This window comes from Syngnathus scovelli, chromosome 10, assembly GCF_024217435.2.
Source record: "Syngnathus scovelli strain Florida chromosome 10, RoL_Ssco_1.2, whole genome shotgun sequence".
NCBI classification, from domain to species: Eukaryota; Metazoa; Chordata; class Actinopteri; order Syngnathiformes; family Syngnathidae; genus Syngnathus; species Syngnathus scovelli.
In genome coordinates this window covers 10,359,954-10,379,611 of record NC_090856.1, presented here as the reverse complement: position 1 = coordinate 10,379,611, position 19,658 = coordinate 10,359,954, and the positions used below count along the sequence as shown (strand labels likewise).

Sequence of the window (19,658 nt, the reverse complement as noted above, 5' to 3'; positions counted from 1 at the left end):
ACTAGTGTGTAGTAATTTACTGCAACATTTAATTTTATACAAGTAAGCCAAAAGTGGAACTTTATGGAAGGGGGGGGGGGGGGGTCACTAGAAGGCAGACGTTTAACAATTTAACAAGTATAGGTCCATCCATTTATCGTGTTCCCGGTGAGGACTACTGGACTAGTACATTATAATGTACATGAAATATAATGTAATATAATCTATACATGGACTAAAAGATGCTCATATCTTGATGAAGCCCATGCAATCCAACCGCGATGGTATGGGACGTGGATTATACCATTAAGAGAGGGGTGCTTGGTAAACATCGGCACCGCCGGTCGGTCTACTTTGTACACTGATGCGTTCGTTATACAATTTGAGCCATACTATATGCACAATTGTTAAAAACGTGTTTCCTTATTAATAGTGTTCCTCTCCTATTGGCAAAAGTGTTCCCTCAGTTTGTCCCCCCCTGCCGTGGACACCGTAGTTCCTGAGCAAGTGCGAGGCGCTGTCACGCTGCCCAGTGCTCAGCCGGCTTTCAGTGGAGAAGTCAGCAGAGGGATGATGCGTCTGCAGTGATGGCGCTGCAGCTGAGAAACGGGGATGCGGCGTATTACCAGAGTGCACATTATTGCAGGAATTACACTTCGTCCGCTGTCAGCTACAGCGGAAGCAGCCATTATCTGTCCCGTTTGCCAGGTAAGGAGAAAGGCTTACCAGTCCTGACCCCTGGTGTATGACAGCGGGTTTTTATGCGTCACGGTACAGGGAGAGGGAGCTTGTGCTATATATCAAGAGGAGTGCATCAAGCACCTGACTCGTCTTGTGATACAGATTGGTTTGAAAACCCCGGAAGACCGCAAGGATTCATATCTGGGGCCCCTCTGTAATTGAACACAAATATAGTTACGTATTTGGTTCGTGACGTCACTCTCGAGGGCTGCGTTTATTGTGCGCAATTTTTACATGAGTAGGACATGTACTGCAGTCAGTACAAGGTGTGCATGCATTACACCTACGCAGTTGCCGCTAATGCTGCGCTTTCCCACCGTTTGGTTATGCTGCAGCAAAAGGATACAGGACACAATCTCTGCATAAATTACATGTGAAGGCTGAGAGCCGGTGAGATGCTATGTGGCTGACAAGAACACTGGTCAACACATCAAAGCAATTCCCTGACGTCATTCAAACGTGCCCCCTAGGGTTTGGGAGTGCAGCAGCATCAGCTCAGAGCAATCTGATTAGACGCTTAATAGTTGCATTAATGGACTTGCGCCGGTCCACCTAAAATGTGCCATTGCTCATCTGTCAGCATCCTTACAATCAGGACTTGGATATATATGAGTTTTATCAGCAGCAAGATGTTCAAACCTTTCATAGGGAAGGGCTAATCGAGAATGCAGAATGTTATCTGGCTGAACACTCCTTGAGGTGAACATTCAGTACAAACAAACCATTGGTGGCTTCGCATGATCAAAATAGTAGTTGTGATTGGATAGCATCATGTGGTACAGTAAGCACTGTGAACATGTATGGATTGTGCGCTCTTCTCATTGTCCATTGAAGCAGACGGAAGAAGTGCAGGGGGCATGTGCTTCTCATTGCTCCATAATTGATGTGATACAACGGGTGAAGGGGGAAAAAAAACACAAGAGAACTTGGCCTATTTAGAGATTCCCGCTGGATCCCATGAGATTGCCGTTCTCCAAGAAAAGAAGAGGTTATGGTGTCATGATTTCAACCTGGAAAAAAAGAATCCGGCAAGAACTGTGACTTCGGAATACAGTGGCAACAAAGTGTTCCTTTGAACGACGTTGCGAATAATGAAGTTTGACATAGCTCAGTTCATTAATCCTATTTTTACTCCCTTAAAAGTGGTCAAAGGAAAGTATAAAAGTCTGTGCATATTTAGCGTCAGTGAGACAAATAAAACTGAGTTTGTATTCTAATAAGTTTAGTCTGCAGTCAGCTACGAGCAAAATACGACATACTTGAGCTAAATGAAGCCAAAACACGTAGTTAGTCCTTCAAATAAAGTGCAGATTGTAGTTGACATGCTGTCATTAACCTAAAAAAAATGGCGAACTAATTATGAATTATTGTCATCACAGTTCCCAAATTTTGGATCGGCAAATCACTGGCATGAATCTTTACAAGTAGGTCTGTTTGTTTCCATGCTCCGGCATGTCAATCACTACTCATATTTCAAGATGGATGAAATAATATCCCTTTAAAAGTTAAGCCCTCAGTGGGTCATACATTTCAACCACAAACACAACTAAAATAACATCGACAGTAACTCAAATTACTCACAGATATATTTGACTTCTCCAAATAATTTCAAATCCAAATCAGTTGACAGGACGATGCCGGTGTGACCTCAACGATAGTATTCTCCTGAGGTCACGCGTGGCAGGTGAGTGTCACTGTGTTATTTTGGGCCCATGAAATGCTACCGTCGGGCAACCAGTAGAATTCCAGATGGAAAGCTATGACACAGCTGCTCGATGATTGCCGAGCCTGCGACGTGCACAATCTGTCACTTAAACTGCTGATTTTGAACCCCACTTTTTGCGTACGCTGGAGGTCTTTAGCGTCTGCATGGTCGTACGCTTGGCCGCATTGCTGCCGGCTCATCGTAATCTTTCCGATCCTCATTCAAGTGTGAAGCTTTTCTGTCCTCCGGGCTTTCGTCCTTTCGTATTTCTCGCCAGGCTTTCGATTATTGTCGCTTGTGCCTGAGTCATATGGCTATTTTATGCCGGTTACTTTGTAAAAATCACCAGATTATTTCAAGCGGCCATTTATACCTAATCCAAGACTCAATTCTTAAACGTTTGTGCTAACATTAAGTTATTTGAGAGAAATGAAAATGTGTTTGTTTATGTTATGCAATAGGCACACCAGTGTCAAGTGACTTTTGGTAATGCGGCTTGCAGATGTCGGTCTAAAATTAGAAGTCTGAGTTGCGCATCTGTAAACGAGGAAGACACTGTAGCCACTCAAGAGTGGATGCAAACAAGACCTCATTGGCTTGCTGGTGTGACAGTCAGGCCTGTTCCCTCACAGCTGGGTCAAATGCTGATGCTGCCTCATCGGTGTCTGTCGGAGTGATTTCTTCCACCGTAACGTGAGCCCTCATCATGAATCACTGCATGAATAAGATGACATCGTAAAGCAACGTCGGTTTAAAGAAAACATGTTGATCTTCATGATTGTTGAGTTGACTAACTTGCATGGTGGCACATCTTCCTGTGCTCAGGGACAGAGGCGATGTTGAAGCCTGCTCTGAGTCTCTTCAGCCACGTCCAGCAGCCTTTTGCGCATCAGCTGGGACCTCCGCCGCCTCTCGTTGCTCCGGCAGTTGTCCCCACCACGGCGATCGGACCGCCCAACATAGTGGGCGCCCAGACTCTGGTGCCGCCTCCATTGGCTGCTACTCACACCTTGAGGCCTCCTCCCATTGCGCCAGTGCATCGTTTAGGCCCGCCGCCGCCACTGGGGCCTCCTTCCTTGACACACACCTTAGGACTACCATCTCTGGACCACTCCCAAGCTATGATGCCTCCTTCCTTGGAGCTCACGCAACCACTCAGGCCTCCTCCTTTGAACCATGCACACGCGATGGTTCCCCCTGTGTCTGCCGGAGCCAACAGATTCCCCCCGCCCCCCGGTCCCTTGCCCTCCCCGCTTATCCCAAGCCCGGAACTCTCCCAACTGCCCCTAAGACCCGGGCCTCCCCTCATCTCATCGCCGGTGTCGGGTCTTCTTCCAGGTCTGGGACTCCCAGCCAGCGAGCAACCCCGGGAAGAGGCCTCACTTCTGGGCCGGGAGGAGCAGGAGGATACGCTTGCTCTGGAAGAACTTTGCAAACCATTGTACTGTAAACTCTGTAATGTTACTGTCAACTCAGCTCAGCAGGCACAGGCTCACTACCAGGTTAGCAGTCGCAAACGCACAGCGATGTGCAGTTCAGCATACAACTCTCCTTTGCCACTTTGTCTCTCCAGGGGAAGAACCACAGTAAGAAAATGCGGAATTTCTTGGCTGGTAGTCAGCAGCCGCCAGCCATCAAGATCCCTGAAGTCCTTGAGGTAGCCGGGCAGACGAACCTCATCTCGGGGTCCAACGACAGCGACGCCACAAGGCAGGTGAGGCAGCCAACCCACCAAATCTGTTGCTCAAGTAGACAATCTGCTCACACAGGTCAATTTTCTTTCGTTTGGATGTGCAAAGCCAAAGACTGCACTGCTTTGTCGTGTGTCTTCAGGCGCTGTCTAAGGGGCCCAGCCGGGTAATTTTGGCCACGGAGAATGACTACTGTAAGCTGTGCGATGCCTCCTTCAGCTCTCAGTTGGTGGCACAGGCTCACTACCAGGGCAAGAACCATGCAAAGAAACTTCGGCTGGCCGAGGCTCAGCACAACACCAGTAACACGTAAGCTTCACACTTTCACTCGCTTGGCTAAAACGTGTGCTATGAAAATGTGGTCTGCAAATTGATCAAGCATTTTTTTGTGTCCAAAAATACAGTTTGTCACGTGAAAACTTGTTACTCGGGACCTTCTATTTCAGGGACTGCAGTCGTGATGTAAGCCCGAGAAGGAACAGGAAAGACGGCAATGAGTACCGATTGGTAAAAAATCGCCGGAGCCCACAGCTTCCTACCTCCATGCAAGGTAAAAGCTCGCCCTTTCCTATTTTACCAGCAGGGTAGCAAAATTTTTTCCAACCTCCAGAGATTGGCTGCGTTTGTCTGCAGGGCCGTACTACAACCCCAGACCGAGGCAGCGGATCCCCAGGGATTTAGCCATGTGTGTGACCCCCAGCGGACAGTTCTACTGTTCCATGTGCAACTGCGGAGCCGAACAAGAAACGGACTTCCGACAGCATCTGGAAAGCAAGCAACACAAAGCCAAAGTGTCGGAGCTGAGGTACCGTAACGAGATGGAGAACTTGGGATACAGCTAAGGATCATGGGAACAGCGTGAGACCCAAGCGGTCAAATGAAAATGTTTGTTGCGGGCATTTTATGGAGGCGTTTGTGTCAACATGTTGCAACTTTGTTGTTGTGAAATTATAGCTTCTCTGGTTTCTTTTTTTTTCTGTCCAACTCAGGATCCAATGTAACGTAACATGTGATGTAACACAATTGGTTGGATCAATAGGAAGAACAAAAACAATGGCGCTGGTCCTATGGATGGGATCAATTCCAAAGCACAACCCAGATGACGTGGCAGGAACAACAAGCGTGATGTATAACATGAATCTGGTGGCCTTTGCGGACCTCAAGTGGTCCTTTGGATCAGGCTTAAGGCTTCACCCGGCTGGCCTTGTTTGTGCCTTCAGTTGTAGGGAAAGTGAATTCTTACAAAGAAGCTTTGGCCGACCATCCTGGCAATGTCGTTGAGATTACCGATGACTTTTCGATATTCTTGCCTGGTTGCTTTCTCTACGAAAATCATATACAATTATATAACAGGCGTATTTATAAAGGTTACTTATAGTGTACATGTCTTTAATATTGGGTTAACATTTATGTCTACTCGTACTACTGTAACTATTTCAAATCTATAATTGTCAGGAATTTATTGTGCAACAACTACTTTAGAAACTACAGTCAAAACCAACATTAGTCACAATTTTTTTGTCTTTTGGAAAATATTTGGCATGATATATCAGAAGAGGCAAAACACTATGAAAAGTATTATTATGCTTAATATATTGCACCAAAGATAAAGTTATATCCTTGTATTCCGAGCAGTCTTGGGTTTCGAATCATTGCAGTAAATACATTTCCATTGAAAATACTGTACATAAATCCACCAGATAAAATTGCCAAGGGAATGTTTTGGGTTTTTTTGGTGCGTTTTGTTTTCTGCTTTGGGCAGTCATTTATTTTTACCACATTTTTTTTCAAGTTTTTTTGTAAAGCTCTTGATAGCATGCCCTCCCCATCAGCTGTGATCACAAGCGCGCGTGCCATGAGTCTTTGGCGTCTTGCTCAAGGCCATTCAGAGGATTCATGCCAACCAAACATCCAAGCTGCCTCATCCATCATCGGTTTACATCATCCCATGTAAATATTGGCCGGCAGACACGATAGCCGCCATCTCTGAGCGTAATTTAGTGGAACTGTTTCATCATACAGAGCATGAATACACACTCGATTTGTCGTAAGAGGGACAATATTGGCAATCGAGTATGGCCAAAGTGTTGCCGTCTTTTGGGACTGCAGCATGTGAGTCGGAGTGCAACTGTTGGGAGCATTTTATATACCAAGGACACCGCATGGAGTGGCTCAGAAAACATTAGGGCACAGAAGAATTTTTTTTCCAAGTTTGACGACTCCTACTTACTTTGCATGAGCCTGAAAGTGTCAATCGGGAGTCACCAACCTTTTTCAAAATTTGTAACAGACTGATAAGAGTACAACTGCAATGATTTTATGGCCCAATGAGAAGAAATTGTAAATTGTTTCCAATTAGTAACATGATTTGGTTTTAATGTAATAAATGAATCATAATTCTGAAGTCTCACTACAATTGAGAGTAGCAGGGGCACTGGTCCCTTCTGATTTTATTGAGAAGAATTTCTTTGTGCACTCAGAATCAGTAAGCTTGGTGACCAATCGGCACAGTAGATTTGTTTTCTTTTGGGTTACACATTGCAGACAAACATTTTGTGGCTTATTTGTTGCATTAATAAGATGAGATCATTTTTGGTATTCGGTTGCCTACGCTGATGTTTTTTTCTACGCTATGCTGACGCGGGCATTACAATTGTAATAATGCTGTTGCTCAGAAATGAAACATGCCACTCAATGATATTAATTATTTTCCCCTGATGACTGAAGACAGTATATTCTTACTGAAGAATAAACATGATTATATTAATAACCAACTTGAGATGTATATTAGAGTAATGTGCCTTATGATAAATTCACTTCCAGCGTGCAATGGTCCAAGTTTAAAAAAAAAAAAAGAAAAAAAAAAGTATTTTGTTAATGTATTTCTGTAGCCACAGTGTAAACTAATATTAGCATAAAATCGTAGTAGTCTAAATGTATTGAGCTCAGCTCCAGCAAAAGTGTTGGTCATCGTTTATCATTAGTAATGAGAACATGCGCCATTCTCAAAGTGTTGCCGTGTACTGCTGAATGAAAGCACGGCCAGGCAGATCCAGCAGAAAATTTGACGACACTGGGAGCATGTCATTACGTTGCATCCGGCGTCTTTCTACAAGATACACATTGCACAAAAATATGCTTTCAATTTATTTTTTTAACTATCAAGTGAAGTCAACGTACCTCTATCTTGCTGAAGCAGGACGGACAGTTTTTGGTGTTGAGATGAATCCATCCCTCACTCAGTGTTGACTCCAGATTGAGGAAAAGAACCTTGCGACCGTACCTGCTCACCAGCAGACGCCGCCTCTGCTTACTGCCACTGACGTAGTCATCCCACAGGAACTTCATACCCTCTGAAACGCGCACAGCAAAATGTAAATTACGTTATGTTTACTCCTAGAATTTTGAAATACCTCATAGCTTTAGACTATGTAAAACAAATAAAGTAGCCAGCAAGCACATAAAAGCTACCGAGTGAGTGTGGCAGGGTTGCACTGCCTTCCTCCGTGTCTTTGCTTTGCAGTCTCTTGGGCAACGCGGCTGGTGTGCAGCCCTGAGTTCCGTGGTAAGTCTTCTTGCAGCTGACGCAGAAGGCGAAGGCGCAGACGGAGCAGAGCGCTGCAGAGCTGGCCTCCTCCACAATGATGGGTGATGCACAGGAGGGCCGTGGGCAGTACGTCACATCTGAAGGGATGTGGTCAGAAGCGTGACATACAGCACAATTGATTTCTTTCGGGGTCATCCACTTTGTAGGGAAACACCCCAAAGTCGCACCTGCCATGCGGTCCAGGCTGGACTGCAAAAGAAGCCGGTCGTAGCGTCTGAACAGTTCCTCTCCTACCAGACTCGCCACCTTTCAGATGGAAACACAATTGAATCAAAGATGGCGGGAAACATCTGCCAGGAAGGTGTCATTGATGTTTTACTTGCGCCGGTGTGGGTGAGGCTGTGCAGCCCGCCTGAGCGCAGGTGACCCCGAGGACATTTCCCTCAGTTATCTGCAACCTGCAGAACTGGGCGAGACAGGCCCGGCAGAAGACGTGACCGCACTCCTCGATCTTTATGCATTCTGAACCCAGGTAGCTCACGAAACACACAGCGCAGTCATGAACTGTGCGCGCAAAAACTTTCTGTGCCTGGGCTGCATCGTGGATCAAAATCTCAGACAGGAGGATTTGCGCTGGACTAAATACAAGAGTGGAGAAGGCCGCCAAAGTGTCTCCGGCAACTTTTACACGTGTTTCAATATCACTGCATGTGACAGAAGAGTCAAGGTGAGAGATTGAATAACTTTGGTCTGCCGTGCCGGAACCTGCGGCCCCCCGAGAGTCTCCGTCGCAACCGTTCGTCCTATCGTCAGCAAGAAAACCTGAAAGGTGATGAGTTTGAACATTTTCGTATCCCGAAGGCAAGGTGGTTTCATTTCTTTTGTGTTCCGAGAGCGCAGCATCTCTCGAGCCTTTGCTCTTGTACGGGGCACTGTGCTCGTTGGGCAGCTCTAGCACAGAACTGACATTCAGGAACATGAGCGTATCTTCTCTCAGGAACTGTACCCAGGAGAAGAGCACCACATTTCCCGCGGTGGCTCGGTAGAGGTAGGTGAGGTGAGCTCCCAGAGCTGCAAGCTGGAGGAAAAGGCATACGTCATCCATTATGTCATCCAAGCGCCATGATTGCATGTGGTGCTCATATTACTTGCTCATGTGTGAGCCACTTGCAACTGAGAGTGAAGGAAGGGGGAGAGCAGGAGGGGTAATCCTCAGTAAGTTCAAAGGTCAGAAGCAGTGGTGGAAGGAATGAGACCTTGTACTGCTTCACTGAGTTACCTTTGGAAAAGCAAATAGGGAAAAACTTGGGCTTATTTTTTATTATCATTTTTCATGATACAATCACAGAAAAGAGATTCCTTGAAAAGCACTGACCTTTACAGGTGAACTTAATTCTTCTCAGATAAAAATCCATAAAATCACATTTTGGACAGTTTTTACTTTAAAAACTGCCTTTTTTCTACAGCATAGTATTCACATTTATCTCTTCAGTAATGTTATTTTATTTGGGACTGTAACTGTCAGTCGTTGCCTCTAATTGTTCTTCGGGATAAATAAAGTGATTGATTGGGTGATTCAAAAATTTTATGTCTTGAGCAAGGTTTCAGTCATTTACCTTGTGCGAGTGCCACCACATATCCCGAGGGCAGCTCCACTGACACTCGAAGTTCTCCTAAAGCCTTGGATTCATGTTGAGTAAACTCCTCTGAGCTGAAGATGCTTTGCAGAGCCAGCAGTTCATTTTCTTGCTCCTCTAGGTCCATCCCGCACGTCAAAAATGGACGAAACCTTTCATTTGATCCTCTTGTTAGTCACATGGTACTTCCTGCTTGGTGTGTTGTTATCCGTGCCGCTGCTGACTCATCTCATCTGGATGATGTAATACACAAGAATCCGCAGCAACTATGCAAGCAGTTCGACTGCAACTGGGAGCGGCACCATTGCATTACTTTTATGACAAAGCAAACCAATCATGTAATTATTGTACTCGAAACTTCGAATTCTTGCATGCATTACAATTTTTATTATCATCAAATTGGGTTGTGTACAGTGTACTGATACTTATAAATTATTTTAATTATATTTTCTTGAATGCCACAGAAAAACTAATTCACACACCGGCAGGGATTAGAGAAAACTACATTTCCATGGACAAAAGTTCTTTAATACGATTATAGCGGATTAAAATCATGATCAGATGCAATATTTTCATGGACAGTATAAATATATATTTATAATTGAGCACCAAGCCGTGATCGTATAGTGGTTAGTACTCTGTGTTGTGGCTGCAGCAACCCCGGTTCAAATCGGGGTCACGGCATTTTTATCGTGCTTTATCTTCTGTCAGCCCAAAAGTTCAAATGAATTGGCTAATTATTTTCCGGCGGTTAATTCAAAATATATGTATATTTATACTGTCCATGAAAATATTGATCCGAATCGGACTTCCGCGTTCACGCATGACACTTTCAATCGGAACAAATTATTTTCACGTGCGCAGATTGACCAAATGTGGACCAAATATATTGAAGCTGTTGCAACTTCTGTACAAACAAAAGATCACTTCGTCCATATCTACTTTAAACTTTATTGCAATCAATTTTTTGAATCTAATTAATGTGTCCATGTAAACGTAGGCACAAAAGTGAAAGGGGTCTCCCCCCCGTTGTACTTGCTATTTTACTTTTGTTGTGAACGATGTGGCCCTCTGATTCCACAGCCTAAATTGAAAATTTTCTTACTTTTTTTCTTGCTCTTTTTCTGACTATGTGATATTTGGGTGGCCGGAACGTGCCTACACTCCCGGACACACTCTTGCTTGTGTCCTTTGTTCCATGCTTTTAGTTTACAATGCGTTGAGCAGTAGAGCACTTTGTGGCAGCGAGTACAAGGACTCAGCGTCACCGCTGCAGAGAGGCCACAATGATAGCAGAACCGAAATGGTTGCCTGGAAAAATATTCAAAGTTAGAGAAGCCTATCGTGACATCATCACCATGTGGGACAGTGAACAACAAGTCTATTGGGCTACCTTGCTATGGGAGTTTGTTTGTCAGAACTTGCGTCGTCACCTGAGAGGAATATAGCACTTTAAGTCTAGGGTGTCAAGAACAATGTATATTGTGCAACAAACAATGACACACTCACTATTCTGTAAAAGATGCTTTTCTCTCTCTAATCGTTCTTTCTCTCTCTCGACAGCCTCGTTTCGTAGCAGATCTCCCATTAAGCCAAGTATGTGACGGCGTGCTTTGAATGTTTCTCTCTCCTCCATGTTGAGCGTGTTGAAGGGCGTATTAGCAATACGCTTGTCCTAGATGGTGGCATAAGTGTAACCATGAGCTGTGCTTTTGAATGAGATGTGTGTCCCAGGTTTGGTCAAGTAAGTTACCAGATAGGCCACAACTACAAAATGCCTCACTAGTTTCATTAACCTATTTTGAATAAAGTTGTCTTACCTGGTTGAAAGAGAAGTGTGCATAGTCAACCGCAGTCCCTTTCAAATCACCGATTGGAATTTGCATCAACATGTCGGCACCAGCTTTTATTAACATGTCCAACTGCATCACACATACAAATCAAAGTATGTACATGACAAATATAAGCAAAGAAGCATGGTCATTTTTCCTCACTGAAAAATATCGAATTGCGTTTTTTGTTTTTTTTCATGTAAGGATTATGACAGATCTCTCAGCTCACGCTATGGGTGTTGCTAAGTCAGGACTGAGTAAAATCAACGGCAGTACACAATTAATTGTGTACTTTGCCATCTTGGGGAAGATGGAAATCCATGTGAAGCAAAGTGAATACTTTACCAGTTTGACTCTTTTGCTATCCAAGTCGTAGCTGAAGTTACTGACGACACAAAGGGCATTGCCCACTCCGTGACCCAGCGGAATGTTGGGATCTGCACCTTCGTTTAGGAGCACATTTACGGCCTTCCTCGGGAAGGGGTGGGGGGGACATGATCATCAGTGGGCATCATTTCATTCCTTTCAATTTCTACATTGTTAGTTACCATGTCATTGCCACTTGATATGGCCAAGGAAAGAGGCGAGTGTCCACTCCAGAGGAGATCGGTTCTGGCTCTGTGGGAGAGCAGGACTGAGACTGCCTTGCTGGCATTCTGTAGTCAAAACAAGAACACAAAGTGATCAGAGCCACAAGGGAAAACAACAAGAACAATCCCCTAGTGCATACGATGTCATCCGCATGGTCATTGGTGTATTTCCTCACCCGGTGGTCCGTTTGTCTCTGGCAGATCATGTGCAGAGCTGTTCGACCTCCTTCTTCAGGACCGGGCTGCGCGTGGATCTTGCCTGATTTTCTCATCGCCATGGAAACCTGTCAAACAATCACTAGAGGTTCCAGCCATTGGGACGATGCTCAGAGCAGAACCCGCGTACCTTATCCAGTTCATAGATCTCATCCTGATCAGACGCCCGCGCGTCAGGGTCGGATAAAGCGTGCAGCAGCAGTTCAATGATTTTGGGACTTTCTGGGCCGGGCAAGACTGCGGCCATGTGCAGAGGATAAAGGCCTTTCCACTGCAATGATGTGTGCGTTACATTGGCAGGAGGACAGTTTCGAGTAGAGTGCAAAACATTCAAAGTCATGTCAATGCTACCTTGAGCGAAAGGGAAATGCTAGTGCAAGCTCCACTCAGCAAAAGTCTCCTGACAGTTTCAGTGTCTCCTGCCATGATGGCCACAAAGAGGACAGGCAAGGGAACTTTGCAAATATTGGGGTCCGCGCCCCGATCTAATAGCAGATTCAGTGTGGACAAGCGAAAACGGTGCCTGGTCGCACCGACAACAACTTAGCAATGAGGTTATGGGGGGTGGGGGGGGAGGTGTTACGGGACTTACATATATTTTTCGGCAGCTAATTTGCGAACCGTCTCCTGGGTATCGGAGTGCGGAGGAAAGCCGGTGCGACTCAGAGCTTCAGCCGCGCCCTGCAGGAGCTTCTCCGACACTTGGATGTTGTAGTTGTACATGGAGCAGGAAGACGAAAAGGACTGCAGTGGGGTTGCTTCGATTTCTTGCTGCAAGCACACATGAATGACTTTCCACAGAGGCGGGATGGATCTTCATTGTGTGCACTGCCACGCTCGGGTTTGAACATTCACTGGTATGGGAGCAACCATCACCTGAACTGAGTCCTCCAAAAGTGGCACATGAATCTGGTTCGTGGCGCCGAGATCGTCGGCACGAGTCAACTCCTCATTGGCGGGTTCCTCATTGACATTCTGTGGAAAGTCAGGAACACATTTTACAGCAGCAGGTATCGAGAATGTAAATGCATCTTTAGAATGCTCTGAAGTCTGATTTCATCGGTTGAGTAACTCATTAATGCCACGTGAAATTACGAGTGGGTTAAGTTTTTCAGGAATAAGAACAAAAAAATAACATGTTTGTTGAACCATTAAGCTTGCAAACTTCCATTTTCAAGACTGTCGACTACATACTGAATTTATAAAACAGACTCCTGACTAGTTATTTTAGATTTGTGGAAAAATAAAAAAATACTGAATTAACCAAATTTGGATACCGGGAGGTTTGCGTTGTCGACTCTTACCTGTGCTGGGGCTGGAGTTGCAGAATGCGTGTACAAACACTGAACGGGATAGTAGAGCACAAGACACACGGACAAAGACGACATACCCTCAAAATTCAGCTTATCAATACAAGCCCCCATGTCCAGCAGAAGGTCAATCACATCATTCTGGCTGTTCATCTGAGCGAGCAACACAACCACACAACCGGTCAACAAAGGAATAGCAGCAAAGGACGACACACTGGGACAACTTACTGCGGCGGCAATTAACGCTGTGTGCCCCTGAGAATCAGCGACATCGGGGTGGACGAACCCATCTAGCAAAACCTGTAAAACAGCCTCTCGCTCTCCTTCGGAAGCCTGGTGGATCAGAAACTCCGATGCCACCTCCAAAGAGCCTTTTGGACCAAAACTGTCCCTTTGGTATGAAAGAACTTTGGAAACAGCCCAGTCCAAAGTTTCGGCCTGTTTCCTGAGAGGGAGAGAAAAAACTGACGTCACATATTTGAAGACTTTTTGCTCTGTGCGTATTTTGCACAAGCTTTTAAGTTGTGGCCAACCTGTGCTTGTGAATGTGAGCCAACATTTGGTCCGGTAAAGGGAGAGAGGAGGGCGGGTCTCGTTTGTAGCCCTCGTACGAGCAGGAATCGGGTTCCCACAGCTTGCCAAAATATTCCTGGTCAAAGACTCTTCTGACATGCGGGGGCAACGGGAGGTGGTCTACATCGGTGGAATAATTCTCAATGCCAGAGGGGAGAATGGTATTGTCATCGTATAGAAGCAAATCGTCATCTGCATCTACCTAAACCAGAGTGTCAATTTACAGATCATACTAAACAAAAAACATGTTAACACGACACTTAAGCCATTGTGATCATTTTTCAATTAGTAAACTAGCTTTGTAGCTATATATTTATATTTGTTTTTATACTGGCTCCTCGCTAACTCCAATATGAAGCGCATTAAAGTCATCCAGCTGAGATAAAAAATCCAATCTAGTAGATTAGTTATCAAAATACTTCACCCCCGAATCTATCCTGGCAGCTCCTTCAGAGAGAACCGTTTGGGGAGTCTGTGAAGAATCAAAGAATGGACAATTCCTAACTCCACTGTGTAAATCCAACAAAATTATTAAAGTTTATTTACAGAGTATACAGAAATAATTTGGTCAGTCATCAAGCATGCCGTAAACGCTCACCTGACTTCGAGAACTTGAGGCAGCATCTTGTTCCACAAAGAGCGCATATTCGGTAAAGTCTTTTAGGCTGAAGCTGCCTGGCACCGAGTTACACAGCTGTATGAGATGCTTCCCGTGCCAGAGGCCCACATCCTGACATCCGCTTGGCTCGCTAAGCACGCCAGGACCAAACCTCTGGTCAGCGTGGTACAAGCCCTGGAAAAGCGAGGAGCACTTTCGTAGCATTCCAGTGGCATCTATCAAGTCACTCTTACCTTGAATATGGCTCCATCGGGGTATATATGTATCCCATATCCTTCTCTCCAGTTAAGGTAGAATTTGCCGATGAATTTGCTGCCTGTTGGCCAACAGTATATTCCATCACCATGCCTGTAGTCTTTGTAGAAAGAGCCTTCGTAGAACTACACACAACACAGACATTGGTGAATCTTGCTCAGATATTGTGGATTTTTTTTTTCCCCATGGCATCACTTTTAAGTGATCGCAATCAAGGGTGAGAGCAGGTGACCATTTTCCACAATGGTTAAAACGTTGCACAAACAAATGTTGCACTTGTTCCCCCAATGCCATCTTACCTCTCCACTTCTCCAGGTGTACTTTCCCTGTCCTTGTCTGAGCCCATCGACGAACTCTCCCTCATATTTCGAACCGTCGAGAAAGTGTTGAACACCAAATCCCTGTCGTCTTTCCTCGCAAACACTTCTGCTCGAACTCCCCCCTTGCGGTTGATGCAAACCCCCGGCTGCCCAAACATGTTGGCGGCTTGACATTTAAATTAATAATGACGGCATTTGTTCGCAAACCTGCCAAGAAAAAACTAAATTCCAACATTCTCCTTTCTAATACAGTACTTGAGAACAATGACGTACAGGTTGCCACTAATTAAAACCCCTCATAATGTGCAAACTAACGATGTAACGTTAGCATGACACTTATGAGAAATGATACTGCATCACATGACGTCACCGTACAGTGCCCGCCCACCATAACTTACGTAGCCTATTCTATTTTGTTGTTTTTGACCGTACAACTGTAAGCCGTGATCGTATAGTGGTTAGTACTCTGCGTTGTGGCCGCAGCAACCCCGGTTCGAATCCGGGTCACGGCATTTTAATTCGGTTCTCAGACCGAACAATTAAATAAAGTGAGAACTTTTGTTGAACATTGAGCATCAAGCCGTGATCGTATAGTGGTTAGTACTCTGCGTTGTGGCCGCAGCAACCCCGGTTCGAATCCGGGTCACGGCATTTTTGTCGTACTGTTTCTTATCTCCTTTCAGTCGATAAGTGCAAATGAATTAGGTAATTATTTTCCGGCGGTTAATCAACAACCTTGGATTCCTATTTTCGATATCTTTTTGGATATTGTGTGAGTTTTGGGAAGTCACCACATGGAGGCACTGCAGGCCACAGTACAGACCAGTCAAAACTTCCATTCATGCACTATGGCATAATCAAACAAATAAATAAATAAACGAATAAATAAACAAACAAACACACAAATAAAGTCAATACATAAATGCTAAAAAGATTAAATAAATAAATAAATAAATAAATAAATAAATAAATAAATAAATAAATAAAAGTATCCAGGCATGTCTTTTTGGAGCTTCTGCACACTGGTTCAAGTGTTTGAATTACAAAGATTCGGGCTCTCCTGTCCGTTTATTCATTGACGTTATTTCAAATTGACAGTGCAGAAAATGCACAAACAAGAATTGATTACGAATGAGTGACTGGTGTGGTCTGTAACATCTATCATAAAATAGGCTAAATGTTTTCCAAACGAGATGAGATGCTTACAAACGAACCTAATTTCGATTCCTTTGTGGTATATGTGAAGAAATTTGCAATAAAACACACTTTGACTTTCTTTTTTTTCTTTCTTTTTTTATTTAGCCAGCCATATAACGAGCTCATTAGGTATACCATAATGATAATAGCATTTTCAATTCAATCAATACAGCATAGCGAGTAGTTATTGGATACTTATGTCATGATACCGCATGGTGAACAATGAAATGGGCATGGCGGGGAGGGTATGGGCCCATTGGGCCACTAATAATCCCCCCCTCTCAAAAATCTCGAGAGATCTACAGCTAACAATCTTTGTTTGAACACAGCCAAGTTAGGTGAAGAAACCAAATCCTTAGATAAAAAGTTCCAAGGGTTAACTACCCTATTTGAGAAAAAGTATTTTCGACAGTCTAGCCTCGATTGCTTTTTTGCGAGCTTGTGTGTATTTGACCTGGTCGCGGCATAGGGTGCCCACTCAAGTTCTAACAACTCAAGTTTTGCAACCTCCAAGCGAACTGCGTACGGTACTTCCGACAACCCAGGTAGTCGCCTTGTGAAAAATTTCTGCACGCTTTCAAGTTTCTTTATGTCTCCGAGCAAGTATGAATTCCAAACTTGCGTTGAACGTTCAAGTATGGGCCTGATGCAGGACTTGTAAATCGAAACGAGAGTGTCTATATTTCTTGATTTGAACGATCGATAGAGGAAATAAATCATTTGCTTAGCGTTCCTGCTGATGTTCGAAACATGCGCTGAAGATTTCAAATTTTCTGTGATCGTAAATCCTAGAGAGAATGAAATTCAGAAGATTTGAACAATGACTCTAAACAATGAGTTGATTATCAAAATAGTTGTTAATTTGATAATCAATAAGGTGTTGACTTATCAATTAATTGATGCACCGCTCATCCAAAACGTTGTCTGATGGCGTCAAGGGGGCGAGTTACCTTATTGCTGCACTCCCCAATGTCGCCCGTAGCGACTTTTGAGTGCGTGTTGCTTCAAGTTAGCCGGCTGTCAACATTCCACAGAGAGCTCGCCATAATGATGATCAATTATAATTAATACAACAGACACACACGCACCTCCTTTTCCCCTTCTTGTTCTCCGTGATGTTTTTTATAATGACCGTACATCTCCCGGGAAACTCCTTCTGCCCGGCGTGTTCCCGCCGCTTACATTCCTGAGACGTGAGTTCCGAGTGACGCCATCACGCTCGTGTGAGCATAACTATCTCGCCGCTTTACCATCAATATGTTGACGTCATTCTGTTCTAAATGTTAAACAATTTTGTTCTCTTTTGTAAACAAAATCCAAATGAAACGTGAAATTTCAAATGTTTTCTAAAATTATTACTTTATTGTCTGAACATCAGCAAAACGTTCTTATTTTAGTTTTGCATGTGCAGACGTGGGTTGTCAAATGCATTCCAAAACAGCAGAGGACGCTAAAAGTCCAAACTGCTGCTTTTTAGCCCACACTTCTTTTCTAACGTTATTTGAATTAACTTTATTTTCAAGAATTTGGCACCTTTGTTTTTTTGTTTTTAGCCAATTGAGTTAAATGTCAGCAGAATGTTAGTCATGCAAAAATGTATTCACAGGTGACGCACACAAGGAATGTGAGAACAACAGACTCATAGGACGTTCAGCAAAAAGTCTAAAGCGGCAGAGCAGGTGTCCTCTATTAAAAGAAGCTCCTTGACCTGGCCGCTGTTGTCAAGTCCAACATGCACAAACACAAAGGAGTCTTCATATTCACCGTTGGTGGTCTGCACAGTAATGGCGCTGTCTGGCCTGGTCTCGGCTCCACTTTCATCAGGCCTCCGGCCTGTCTCCAGAGCGTTCATCCATTCATTCATCAATGAGTATACAAGGGATCGTCAAGTACCCCGCTGCCAGCCTTATTTTAAGGTATCTGGTAAATTAGAGGCTGCCGATACCAGCCACCGATACTTAAGGCAAAAAAAAAAAAAACTAACATTGAGTAAGTCTGAAAAAACATCATATCCAACATCTCTAATATATATCGCATCCATCACATCCAACTAGCGCCAACCCTCCGGAGATCCTGTTTCCTTTCACTTCATGCCGTGTTTGCGCAGCTGATGTCCCGCCGCCTGAAAATACAACCATAGCTGGAGAATTAAAATGATGTATTGGCATGGCTGTGCCGGCACGCAGCGCTTGATGACTTGTTCACTGCTAACTGTTCCAGAGCATCTGGACCAGGTGAAGTTGTCCGCGTGATAAGCTTTCGCGAGGGTCAAAGTGTGATGTATGAAGGTGTGCGTTTAGTTGTTCCACCTGCAAGACTGGGACTCCTGTTGCACTTCCATTTGGGGGTCAGCGTAGTGTCAATGAGTCACTGGGGTGGTCCTCTGTGGGCCAGCCGGCAACCTGCCGGGAGTCAGAGCCCCCCCACGTTTGTGGAGGCACACAGTGTTGTTTAGGAGATGTTCTTCTATTGGATGTCAGATGACTATGTACCCAGAGTCGTACTGTATACCTCGAGTACTCATTCAAGTGTGCCTGCCTTGGACAGCTGAGGGCAGAATAAAGCGATAGTGTACATAGAGCTGGACTCAGCTCCTTAGTACGTTCTTACTAATATAAGTCATTCTTCACAGAGGATAAAAAATATATGACCCTGAGGAGCTTCATATTAAATGACCCCGGGGACCGTCCCTGGTCGTAGGCGACGCCTGACCTTGAGGACTGTGTAACTAATTAGGTGTCCTTCGAGAACACTTTTTCACCGTCTGGATTCTTTCCGTGCCCCGTCAGCCGTCACGCTCCAGCTGACTCGGCCCATACAAGGAAGCTGCAGAGGCTTTGAGGCTTTGAGCAGCAATCAGGAGACTTGAAACGATTCTGCAGGACATTGGAGTGATAAAAAAGATGAGCGCATGTAATTTTTACGTCAAGCGCTTGATAAAAGCATGTACATATGAACAACATAACAACGAATGATCAATTAGCACTTTTGTTACCATGGTTACCAGTTCAACAAAATAATCTGTGCTCTGTTCAACCAATTAGTCGGTCATGAACTTCAGATTCAAAGCCAATGTGGTGTTATGAGGAGAAAAAGTCATACCGTATATTGTAAAACTCCTTTTGTTGCAAGAATAAAGTTCTGTCGTGTTTAATCATGCGTGCAAGCTGCAAACGATTGGTCTTGACAGTTCATGCACGCTCATATTGCTTGCAAGATCTAGCGCGGGTGTGCTTGCGCGTGACCGCGCAAAACGGAGGCTGCACGACGCGCGCATCTGAGCCTTGCCGGATCGCGCCCGCCCGCACGCGCACGTAGATTCGGAGCTGCGTCCATGATCTGCGGGAGCGGGAAGGTGCGGACAGGTAAGACGCAGATCACGCCGACACAATTAAAAAATTCCAGTGACGTCATCTAATCCTACAACATTCATAAAACTGGAGGAC

At 44.6% G+C, this 19,658-nt stretch overlaps 3 protein-coding genes and 2 non-coding genes across 6 annotated transcripts; 3 read left to right on the top strand and 2 right to left on the bottom strand.

Annotated features, from left to right (window-relative positions):
• Positions 1-318: 318 nt before the first annotated feature.
• On the top strand, positions 319-6,954 carry zmat3 (zinc finger, matrin-type 3). Its single transcript, XM_049732361.2, has 6 exons — positions 319-687; positions 3,251-3,927; positions 3,999-4,139; positions 4,259-4,425; positions 4,563-4,666; positions 4,750-6,954. Exons 1-6 carry the CDS (start codon positions 567-569, stop codon positions 4,956-4,958), a joined length of 1,419 nt encoding a protein of 472 aa, XP_049588318.1. The 5' UTR covers positions 319-566; the 3' UTR covers positions 4,959-6,954.
• LOC125976278 (E3 ubiquitin-protein ligase RNF14) lies at positions 6,528-9,580 on the bottom strand. 2 transcript variants are annotated; one of them, XM_049732359.2, is made up of 7 exons: positions 9,280-9,580; positions 8,812-8,942; positions 8,043-8,741; positions 7,891-7,969; positions 7,588-7,800; positions 7,297-7,469; positions 6,528-7,225 (listed from the first exon to the last, which is right to left on the bottom strand). In XM_049732359.2, exons 1-7 carry the CDS (start codon positions 9,425-9,427, stop codon positions 7,097-7,099), a joined length of 1,572 nt encoding a protein of 523 aa, XP_049588316.1. In that variant the 5' UTR covers positions 9,428-9,580; the 3' UTR covers positions 6,528-7,096. The 2 variants fall into 2 exon arrangements, with proteins under 2 accessions (XP_049588316.1, XP_049588317.1); XM_049732360.2 differs by lacking the exon at positions 8,812-8,942 and having other exon boundaries at positions 9,280-9,469.
• Positions 9,581-9,664: 84 nt separating this feature from the next.
• LOC125976275 (ankyrin repeat and MYND domain-containing protein 1-like) lies at positions 9,665-15,561 on the bottom strand. Its single transcript, XM_049732356.2, has 18 exons — positions 14,995-15,561; positions 14,674-14,820; positions 14,420-14,614; positions 14,246-14,293; positions 13,782-14,023; positions 13,477-13,693; positions 13,243-13,401; positions 12,815-12,913; positions 12,531-12,709; positions 12,290-12,461; positions 12,069-12,209; positions 11,899-12,006; positions 11,681-11,788; positions 11,478-11,600; positions 11,121-11,222; positions 10,810-10,975; positions 10,694-10,733; positions 9,665-10,611 (listed from the first exon to the last, which is right to left on the bottom strand). Exons 1-18 carry the CDS (start codon positions 15,187-15,189, stop codon positions 10,344-10,346), a joined length of 2,709 nt encoding a protein of 902 aa, XP_049588313.1. The 5' UTR covers positions 15,190-15,561; the 3' UTR covers positions 9,665-10,343.
• On the top strand, positions 15,456-15,527 carry trnah-gug (transfer RNA histidin (anticodon GUG)). The gene has a single exon. It is a non-coding gene; the product is annotated as a tRNA-His (tRNA).
• Positions 15,562-15,594: 33 nt separating the features above from the next.
• trnah-gug (transfer RNA histidin (anticodon GUG)) lies at positions 15,595-15,666 on the top strand. The gene has a single exon. It is a non-coding gene; the product is annotated as a tRNA-His (tRNA).
• The last annotated feature ends 3,992 nt before the right edge of the window (positions 15,667-19,658 follow it).